At 42.1% G+C, this 11,612-nt stretch overlaps 1 protein-coding gene across 1 annotated transcript; it reads left to right on the forward strand.

Moving 5' to 3' along the window:
* Nucleotides 1-1,396: 1,396 nt before the first annotated feature.
* Nucleotides 1,397-2,103, forward strand: LOC128715585 (protein cornichon). Its single transcript, XM_053810492.1, has 4 exons — nucleotides 1,397-1,546; nucleotides 1,646-1,758; nucleotides 1,868-2,011; nucleotides 2,076-2,103. Exons 1-4 carry the CDS (start codon nucleotides 1,397-1,399, stop codon nucleotides 2,101-2,103), a joined length of 435 nt encoding a protein of 144 aa, XP_053666467.1.
* The last annotated feature ends 9,509 nt before the right edge of the window (nucleotides 2,104-11,612 follow it).

The raw sequence follows: 11,612 nt of genomic DNA on the forward strand, positions 1-11,612 counted from the left end.
ACACGGGCACATTTTTGGCAATCATTACTAGCTAACGTAGTGCGGGCGTTGGGTTCATACACGGGTACGAAAGAAAAGGCAGTTTCCGTCGCAATTATGGTGTTCGTCTCTATTGCTTCGTTGGCAATAACATGTCGCCCTTGCGTCGGCGAAACAACGCTTGAGATTGGAAATGGATTGTTACTTAATGTTCCATGCAAAATGTCTTAAACCGAAGGTTCTACCTACACCTTTAAGGATGCTTCGTATCGACTCTCGATTTCTGGTGCTGTTTGTGCAATTCCCACCGTACACTTCTCAGCTGCCGCATATTTTGCCTTAAGCGTTTGTAATTTTGCTTGTCCATCTTTCGACAGCTCCTTCGTGTTGTTCGCCTTCGATATGCCCTCGATAATGGGACCCAATTTACTGGGTTCGCCCAAGCTTTCAACACATTCCGCCTGCCGGAAGTAAACTTTCAATCGCTTTTCCTCGGGATAATCACCATCCAGCGCTAACTGACAATCATCATACGCTTCCCGATAGCGCCCTAGACGAATTAGAATAATGGCACGATTTGCGTACCCTAGCGCCATAGCTCTCGACCCATTCGGAGCAGCTGTGATAGCTTTGTTGTACGCGGCCAGTACATGAATATGGCTTCTAGTCTCCTTAAAAAGCTCATTACCTTTGGCGCGTAACTTGTTGGACGTATCCTGCCCAGTTAGAAGCACGCTCGGAAGGTTCCGTAACCATGAAAGCAATTTTGCACTGAAATATGGAAAACAATTTTACTAAAAAAAATGGGAAAAGTACTCTATCATCTCAGCAAAATTACCAGATTTCCGATTTCGTTAAACGATACATGAGGTCCACTTCATCTGTAAAACGTGCTGGAAGCGCTTGGTGTAAACGACAATTCGAAATTGTTTCTTCAATAAACGTATCCCACGCACTTCCCATGTTGAAAATTTATTAATAAATGAATAACAAAAGCAGATACACGCTCTCTAGGACGAGTTGCGTGTGTTTCAGAATTACAAATAAATTTGCCAATCGCTTGACTGACAGTCCCCGTGAAACGCCGGTATTCGATGTTTCTATGCGATGCTTTTTAACTGACATATCTTTTAAGCTGCACGGTGTAAACACACCTTCAGGGGCATTCTGTCATCGGAGTTTTCATCGCAGTAAAAATATACACGGCTTGTGATTGAGCAGAAAATAAGCTGCAAACGAAAGTTTCAACTCGATTCGGCAAAACTCGTAAAATCATTTATTTATTTTTACATAAGTGAATCAATCACCAACGTGTGTACATTTGTTTGTTTGCAGTAGCGCCCAACGAACGATATCGGACGCTTTCGTGCGTTGCGAATTCTGACCATTCGGACCAAACCAGCAACGCAGATAAAAGATGGCTTTTAGCTTCCCCGCTTTCAGCTACATTATGGCATTAATTATCGATGCGTTTCTAATATTCTTTTCCATCTTCCACGTGATTGCCTTTGACGAGCTGAAAACGGATTACAAAAACCCGATAGATCAGTGCAATTCACTTAACCCGGTAGATATGATTGTTTGGACGTAGATCTACGACAAACACCCGGCCTTCCGGACACGTTTCGATCGATAATGATTAACCGTATGAATTTTATATTTTTAGCTCGTCCTGCCGGAATATGGTTTACATATACTGTTCAACTTGCTGTTCTTATTTTCGGGTGAATGGTTATCACTCGCCCTTAATATTCCGCTCATTGCATACCATATATGGAGGTTAGCATCTTATCATACCCGCGATACTATGATTGTGTTTGCACACCTCTGCAAACAGATGAATTTATGTGTGTTTCGGTTTTTTTTTTTATTATAATGAACATTTTAGGTACGCCAATCGACCGGTTATGTCGCAACCAGGATTGTACGATCCAACGAGTATCATGAATACGGATGTTTTACGAGCGTGCTTACGCGAAGGCTGGATTAAGCTTGCGGTGTATTTGCTTTCGTTCTTCTACTATCTTTACGGGTAAGTGACGATATGTACAGTCGAATAGTAAGCAAATTAACAAAGATTATCCTATTAATTTTAGCATGATCATGGCACTAATTGCCTCTTAAACGAGGTAGTCATCGACCATCGGCATGGTAGGACAAGGATTTTTGAGTAAGTTTTTTTTGTTGTAAAAAGGAAAAAAAAAACTTTACTCAAAAATTTTAAAAACCACTCCAAAGTGTGTGAGTTGCCATTCTTTCATGTTTGTAAAGACCTCGTCTCGTACACCACACTGTTTGGGTATAGTTTCGGTTGAGCATCGGAACGTAGTTTTTTTACTCTTATGTCAATCATCCAAAACCAAGCTCGGGAAAACTCACTGATCGTTCCGATGGCTTATTACGATAGTGAATACTTATTTATTCCGTTCATTCATACATACATGTTTCTTTTGCTGTTATTGTTGGAACTGACGCTAACGTACATAGGACGATCTTGACGATAATCAAAAGCGTTCCTCGAGACTCAGATCAGAAAAGATCCAATTACGTGTAGTAGCCAATACTAATGACCATGTACAGTTTATCTGTCCGAAATAAATCATACTGAGCGTTTTTTTGTGAAACGTGTAGCACCATAATTTACTATAATTAATCGTATTTCGAAAGTGTATAAACTCTGATTGATTCTTTCTATTCTGCTATTAAAAAAAATGTTGTAAAAAGTTAACAGTTAAAAGTTGTATGATAAAACCACCATTCCCTTTTATTCAATCCCTTTTAAACTTTCGGATTTCAACAAAATTTGAAGGAAAAAAATTACTTCCGATACTAAATTCTCGGAGCTCAAAGGAACGGCATGGTTTACAATGGTGATCTTGGAGCTCAAAGGAATAGCTCCGCTATACGTAGGTATCCAAAAGCACAAAGAAAAGGCTTCACCATGCAAAGTGGGCCCGGAGCATTAAATCCCCTATTTTTGGATCGGATCACCCTGTTCCATCTGCGATTCCCATTAATTTTCTAAGTTACGAGGATAATGGGAGCCAGATAAATTTGCGTAACTCAATTTTCTTCGGCAGTACATAACCGCGTAACTCGGGTTCAGCTTGTATGTCGTGTCCGGTTGTACTACCGTTTATACTTGAATCTTATAAAGTGGACTTTTTGCTACGCCCATATTATATTCAGTAGTTCAGCAAAATTTTTGGAAGAAAACATTAATAATAGTCAATTAAAATTATTCCAATTGTAACAGAAGTCCTTCATTTATTGTCGGAAGTGCAGCCAGGCCGTACATCTGAGTTAGATGGCCATGTTATAACTTTTACGCTTGAATTTTGTATTATAAACTAATTCAGCTGTCAAATTTCAAAGCCCGCGTATCTCGGGCACTGCCTGCACCGTGCTATTTTCTCAGAAACATTATTATTGTGTTGAGAGACCGTTTGCAAGTGCTATCGGAACAATTAAAGCGTTTCAACTTTGGCGAAAATGGATCATAAATCGATGACATGTTTGCAAAGGAAAATGAAGCAAATTAAATTACAACCTAAGAACAACAATGTTGAACAGTATCTGCACAAAGTACACGCAAATACGCAACTTGAAGACTTGAAGAACCGTTTGATTAACGAACGGATGCAGCGCGTTAAAGTAAAAGACGGTGGGACAATCATAATATGTTTTCGGTTGTAAGTGAAACTGATCTGTATCTATCTCCTTGCAGAACTCATGAAGGAAGACTTTTACATCATTTCGATGGCATACTTTTGCCGTACGATTGACAATGATTACATTCCGGCCGAGCTAGGTGTGATAAAGTATAGTCTGCGTGGCGGCATTCAGAACCAACTTCACATGCATATAAATCCCGGCAAACTTCCATTTGGATTAACCTATGAGGCGCAGTCTCATTCGAAAAATTCCCATAAACTACCAATACCTCCGAAAGCGTTGGGGTTAACAGATTACGGTAGTATAGCGATAAAATTGCTTCGCTTCCTAGAAATGGAAAAGAATATCCCTTTGCTATTATTCACGGACACGAAGGAAGTGCCAAAGGTGGAAAGTATGCTTAATTCCATACTGGGCAATCGTACCGCGGAGGGAATGCTGTACGTGTGCTCCCTTCCGGAGCTGTTCAATCAGCTGCAACATGCCGTGGGAGCTTACGAAAAAGAACACGTGGACACTCCATCAGACGTGCATAAGGCACAGAATATGCTGGATATGGATTATTTTAGCTACACGTCGGGAATCAGTTGCGATTACCACGAATCTAACGAGTTGTTGGTGCACTGTGCGTTGTCCCAATGCATTCGTTGGTCATATACCATTTCCAAAGTGTGTTGTGTGCTTCTGGGCATCGATTTGGTTACAGGAAAACATATGCCTCCAGTGGTAACTAAGGCACGACCGGCAACAAGTAAGGATGATTCCGAGGACGTCGATTCGGATTATGATGATAATGTGTCCGTTGATCGATTTACGTTCGAATCGTATGCAACGGATTACACTGAGATGCTGCCGGCGGAAGTTGAGACATATGCCGGATCTGGGTGTAGCGATAGCGAAAGCATCCTCAGGAAGAACGGCCTACTGGAGTTACTTGGGAAAGGAAAAATGGATGCGGCAAAAGAAACACTCAGTGCCAAAATAGGAAAAGGGAAAGAATCGTTCAATTGGCATAAATTCTTACATAAATCCAAAACAGAAAACTAATCTTTATCATCGTATTATACGGAGTGTCAAATAATGGACACGATATTTTTCTCACGCGTTGAACGACTGATTGGAAATCTAATGGTGGAGAGATCTGTACACACATCTTACCTTGCCACTGATGAAATGTCCTCTTAGTAGCCAAAAGAATAATTTACTTTTCGGAAACATTACACTATTGCACAAAACTCCATTTCGATTGGATAACATTTTTTCATATGTTTTTAAAACTACTTTTTACTTTTCATTTATTCCTATAACCAGATAACGGAACCAATCTGGTAAAAAATGAACTATAAATGGCTAACACATTGAATGTTTGTATGCTTCATTATCGAATATCCGCCATGTCGTTTTCGTCGGGCGTGTAATCAGAAGGACATTTTTGCCCGTCGTAAGCTTAAGTTTTTGCGCTACATGAAATCATCGCCTATCATCATCATCCACCTTGCCTGTGGCAAGGAGGATTACTAATTTAGTTTAAGCTAATTATTCTAGCCCTAAATGTATACAATATTTAGCTGCAAATCGTGCATGTTATATAAATTAGAAGTACAATAAGAATAGGTTGGATATCGGCACTATTTCACGTAACAAAACGGTCATTATAATGTTTGTTTTTCTAAACTTTGTAAAATTTCTAAACTTTCCTTTTGTCCAGTTGCTTGCTACTGAGAAAGTGGGAAAGACCTTAAATTGGCAGGGATGGAGAAAGTAGAGTAGCAAGTAAGAAGGTATCTGTTTCCGAACGCTACAGGATACCACTCGATCCTTCATTATGCTCTGACAAAATCGATTCTTCTTCATGCTACGTACTAAAACTAAGAGCTATCGCAGTTGTCCTTAAAATCGCGCTCCCCGGTCGTACCAATTGGCCCACCGTTCTATAAGTTATTGTAGTACCAAACTTAAGCATCAAATAATACTAGTTCGTTTTTTGCCGCCAAAGGTCACGACGCATTGTTTGCATCGGCTTCGTCAGCTCGACTTAAAACGTAAACGTACGCGCGCGGGATAGACTAGTTTGCCACAACTTACAACCTATATTTGCGTCCTTGCGGGTTCCGGTCCGTTTGTTCCCTGTTTTGGGTTGACATGCGACCGTTCGCATGGCGTATACTAACATTTAGAATAAAGTACTTAAATCGTTTTCCTACTTATAAAACAAACACATGTGCCGCATGTACAAGAATTGCGGTGATCCTGTGTGCATTCGCGTATGGTTTGATATGGCCCTGGGGTGGAGTATTTAGCACACACTCGTGTATACCTAAGAGCGCTCTCTAACTCTAATGAACAACAAATACTTGGTAACTGTTCAATTTTGGGATCATTTTCTTTATCGGTTACGAGCATATGTGGGACCTTCTTCCCAATATTCGCAACATTCTGGTACCATCTCATCTACGGACACACTGGAACTTCATTCACGCAACGATCATTCATGCATTCACTCATTTCTGTTCTGGGAAGGGGCTCCCTAAGCTTCTGTCTTTAAACTACACGTTCACCAAATGGTGTGTGGTCCCTTTTGGCCTCTCACCATCGTACCAAGGATATCTGGCTTTCGTCCGAAAGTCGGCATTCTCGCGACCTCTTCTATTGATGTTGAATGTGATCTAGAGTAGATCGCGTTCCGTTGTCTAAGCTTAGCCATACTTAAGAAACACATTTCACTGATGCCCGCGAAGCATCGCATGCTTTCCGTTCTCGACACTAGTGTTCTGCTTTTGAAGCATTCGCATTTGAAGATGTTATTTTATTTTTTTTTTCCTTTGCGGATCTTCTCTTGATCTACCTTAACTTCATTCCCGCTTTGTAGTTGCACTTCTTCATCACCGCTTCAAAAACACGTTTCACCCATACGGGCCGCTTTCATTGCTCCATTCTTTTCTCCCTTTGCCCACGTGGACACACTCCATTTGTCACGATGCACCACCGCGTGACCCGATCCATCCATTTCACCCGTTTGCCTGTTTCTTTACAATGATTTTTGTGTCTCGGTTTCAAGTACTGCTAAATCAACTGTCCTGACACCCATCCCCACTGGTCGGCTTATAACGGTAGTTATGGAATGTATGCACATCAATTTCATTCAATAAAAAAAAAATAAATAAACGGGGAATACACCGGACCGAATGAAACGAAACCATGCAATGATAACTGCAATGCGCTTGAATATAAAATGTGAAGGAAATAGTGTCCTCAAAAGAACGGACGACTAACTTCCATTGTGGAGGCAATCCACTGGTACTAAATCTATCTGTGCATTGGTTTTCATGCTCCTTATGGTGGATGAATACAATTTTCTAGCATTGCCTTTACTGTTTTCCTCCTTTTGCTTTCTGCCAACAGAAAATGAAATAGTTTTGATCATTGCGGCTAATTAAAAACAAAAAGAACCCTTACAATTATACATTTTTTCCAACGATCTCCTCGACGATTTTGCTAACAAATTCACACTATTTACTAATCGATCGCGGTATCGCATTACGATCGAATGATGATAAATACTTTCACTGTACCGTGTGTGCGTATCACACACCGAACTGGACCGGCCACCACCTGCTCTTGCCATCAGCATATCTCTCTAAATCCGAAGGTTGTTAAATCAGTCGTTGTTTGTTTCTTTCTCTGCTGTCCAGATTTGTCGTGATTTTTTTAACTGTTCCTTGTTGCGTGTTCGTGCGATACATGCAGATGATGTCACCGTAATGATCCCCGGTAATGTTCGGAACTTGCGTCTTTCACGATCCATCGCACATTAACGATGCGTTTGGGTTTAGGTTTTGAAGAAGAAACTGTAAAAGAAAGGCAAATGAAGACATAACATTAATTGTTTGGAATGTTTCGGCAATCGATACGAACGATTAAATAATGTTATTGTGCAATAACACGGCTGTTTATCTGTTATCTACGGATTTTTTTTAGAGCAAAGTGTTGTAATAAGTTTTAACTCGCTATCAGTGTTAAAAAGTTTCGATGTTTTATATTACACCTTTACAAAAGGTATCGGAAACTTGAAGTAATATGCAACACTGTCCTTAATTGGAAATTTTACCTAAATCGGCTATTTTTCCGACCAGTCCCACCAGCGCAGACCATTATCACAGACCTTGCTGGACCACCTTTTTTGTATGTCTGTGCTATTTGCGCTAGTAGAGTCGATTTTCCCGTTTTTGGATTTTCCAACCAGAAAAGAACCGAAAGAAGGGCATACAGTTATCACGCGCGTGGTGTTTAAAAAAGCGAGACGAAACATTTCTCAAGTCCCCCCCACCCGCGAAACCCAGGATTGTTCATTTTTCCCGGGGACGAACCGCCGGACTCGAATCCGGTAGCAACGCCGGGGCAGCACCGAGGGCAGCAACAAAAAAAAACATTCCAGAGATATTTTTACACTTCACACTCCGAGGGCGGTTTGTGTTGCTGTGCCCACCGGACCGGTCGAGTCGAAGAACACCACACACGCGCGGGGTATGGAAAAACGAGTTTTTCTTTCGTCTTTCCTGGCTTAATGCTGCACATGCTGATCTCCTGTGGGGTATTTTTCAAAACACGTTACAATGGGAGAAGTTGGAATCCTCCGCATTATTCTTGGGTGATGTTTGAATTCGTTTTTTCGGTTGCTTTTGGAATCAAAAACACATGTTACTCAGGTCTCTATTGCATCAGATCGTATTATTGATACGATTGCATCCGTTGGGTGGCGCAATGAATGAATCGTCTTCGTCTAACCTCAGAATTAATCATCATACAGCATTCAAAACTGTTTTTTTCTTAAGAATATCTTTTTAATAACTCAACTGCAATCTGAAGATTTAGCTCGTAATTTGTGTTAAGCTGATATACAGCCTCGTCTCGCTACACTGAAGATCGCGGATCGCATGTCCCCGTATCAAGGATTTCTCTCTCCAATCAAGTAGTGATGAAGAAACTGAGAAGCAGTACAAAAAGGCTAGTAAGCCGTTATACAACCGCCATGGCCATAGTATATCGCTAATCCAAGGAAAAGAGAGAGCCATCAAACTAATGTCTATATGCAGATAATCATCCACTAATGAAAACAATTTGTCATCGCTCTGCTACGTGTCGCGTACAAGCAAGGACATTTAACACAGCACATATTACCGTATTGAATCGTGAGAAGATACTTGTAGAAAAGTGCTCTTCAATATAAAGATTGACATCTTGGCATATTGTAACTAGAGAATTTTTAACAGAAATTTCTAAGCTTCATACATCTTAACTACTTAACAGTAGGATCTAAAAACGTGTTTCCACATGCTAAGGTTTGTTGAAATATGTTTATTTTGGATAAGTTTAACACAAGTCTTTTGATAGACAACCTCACTTTGGGTGGTCCTGGATTTTAGGTCCTGCGTAAATCAGGAACCATTATCTTCATATCTATTGTCCTTATCCATGTATCCTTCTGCTAAGTTCTAAGTCCAATTATTGTTATTGCATATCAATTTCAAGTTTGCCTTGTTAGGGACAATCCGATAGAAGTCAAAGTTACTAATTCCATATCTTACCTCTCGTACATAGTTGAAAGTAATCCGTCCGCATCCGCCGCATGTCACCTTCATCTGCTGCTCTTGGGCGCTGGTATGGCATGGATTTTTATGATAATTTACTACAAATACACAATACGACACCGACGGTGGTGTACACACTCTAAACCAGCGCCCAGCAACATTCCGGCACGGCAGTGTAATAGCGGACGCAAAACCTGAACACTTGTGGGTCACACACCGTAGAGAGGAAAGACACGCAAACAAAAAAAAACGTCAGCGTAACGCACACGCGGACCATTCACCTCGCATAACGACACCACGCGACACTACACTCATACAACCCACTTCCGTAACGCATGAATAAATAACACATAAACCACCGCTATTTGGACAACAGAAAAGCGTATATAAAAAAGTGACCCAAGAAAACAGCATCGACACTGGACAGCATGAAGTCACACACGGCGCACGGCGGTCCAAAAGCGCACCCTTTCGCGTCACGTTCACCTGCCGCCGATGACTCCGTCATCGATCATTTCCGGCCTATTGGTCAACAATGGCGACATAAGGCTGTGGCCGCACATACCAGGTATGAGGATGATCGACTAGGTGGTATGTTGGTATTTACCCAAACTCTCACACATACAAACACGCACGCACACACTTTTCCTTCCGGTGATGCGTTCAAAACAGGCGCTTGACGCGCGAGTTCTGTTTAACACTTGAACGCGTCGCCCCCGCACTTGTTACGGCTGATCCGTCACGCCGGCGTGCAGAAGAGTCCGGGTTGACCACACGGAAGATGACCGGTCCGTCTAACCGGATGCAGCAAAAGGCTCTGGGAAGGCTACGGTGGTTAACAACACGCTAGCGGAGCCGGTGCGGCTGATGGGTATGACGCAGCGGTTGGGTACGGTGGTGCAATAACTGCTGATACTGGAACGATGGATGCTGATAGAGCTGGGGCAAGTTGTACTGTGGCTGGCCGTTGTGGTACGGCGGATAGAATGGGTCCGGTGTCTGCTGCTGGTGGTACGGATGGTACGGCGATGGCGATCCATATCCATGCACCCGGACCGTACGCATATGGCCGTTCGGTTGCGCCATCGTGAGGAGATCGTTGTTTTCGTTTCAGAATTGCCGGACCTGGAACATTGAAAGAGACTAAGATAAATCTAAATTATAATTTGGAGTTTCACACACCCGCGTGCGCAACAACATGCATGCATATGGAGAGGTGAGAGAGCTATGAGGATGATCAAACTATTGGAAGTTTTCTTGAGGATTAGTACAGCCAAAGCAAGGTTTGCCCCCAATTCCTTAGTGGATTATTAGCGTTGCTGCTGCTGCGAGGGTCAGTAGAGTGTGTAATGCGATGGTTGGTTTGTTACACGATTCACCGATTTGTAGTTTAAATTGCTTTCACAATCGATCGAATGATCGGTCAATCGTTAGCAGGCACATGTTCCTCAGGTCATCCATCTGTCATACCAGATCAAACCCACCACTCAAATCTCGGTGTAATGTTGGGTCTGATGACGTATGAATAGTCTGCCACTCCACTCCATCGAATCATGTCCCAACACACCCTCCAACTACCTTTTTCCATTATTTGCCGTAGAATGGTGCTAAAATTAAAACCGTTTTCGGGGTAATCACTGCAAGTGTGAAAATTAGCAGCTCCATACAACCAGGGAGGAGATGGCGTCGTGGAGGAACCCCGGTGGTCGCACCGTTTGTTGCAGCACTCGACGGAACCGCACGCGCACAGTTGGAGTTGCTCTCCCGGGGTGGAGTGAAAGAAGATTGGAATTTCCTGGCACATCCTGGCCCAACACGCCTATCGGGAGGAAGCATTCAGTGTAAATCGGTGTTGAGCTTCCAAGAATGTGTAACTCATTTTGCGCATGAATGGTTCTTTGCCGACCGTGCTGCTTCTAAAGCAAACAAATGGATGCTCCGTCGGCTGCGAATGATCGCGTGATCTTGCAACATTTCGAGCCGTTTCGAAATTTCTGTTCAGAAATTGAATATCTGCTAGAGATTACTAAACTAACTGAACAATCATTTAAGATTTTAAGGAAACGTATCTTTCCAGTGTAACAAAATTTTAATTTAGATATTCCTTGGAACTAGTGGAAAATTCCTTGGAAGGTTTGAATAGGATAGAAGTCTAAAAAGTGCCACCATAATTTCCAATTAAAAAAACTGTGCTTACAGCCAACGGAGGGCCTCCTCCCCAGCATTAGGAACACTTACATAGAACTATTGGAACTATTTTTAAAACCTGACGCCTACGCTAGCAACCATGCACTGCATCGTAACGCAGTATTATGCCTCATATTTCACACCCAAGGCATGTACCACGACCCCGCCAAGATGTCGAATGTG

Source organism: Anopheles marshallii, chromosome 3 (genome assembly GCF_943734725.1).
Source record: "Anopheles marshallii chromosome 3, idAnoMarsDA_429_01, whole genome shotgun sequence".
Taxonomy (NCBI): domain Eukaryota; kingdom Metazoa; phylum Arthropoda; class Insecta; order Diptera; family Culicidae; genus Anopheles; species Anopheles marshallii.

What these genes read in the sequence shown, in the direction of transcription:
- LOC128715585 (XM_053810492.1), top strand. Translation starts at nt 1,397, where the DNA reads ATGGCTTTTAGCTTCCCCGCTTTCAGCTACATTATGGCATTAATTATC. An exon ending in AGTGCAATTCACTTAACCCG is followed by an intron (nt 1,547 to 1,645) that starts GTAGATATGATT and finishes TTATATTTTTAG; the next exon opens with CTCGTCCTGCCGGAATATGG. An exon ending in TTCTTCTACTATCTTTACGG is followed by an intron (nt 2,012 to 2,075) that starts GTAAGTGACGAT and finishes TATTAATTTTAG; the next exon opens with CATGATCATGGCACTAATTG.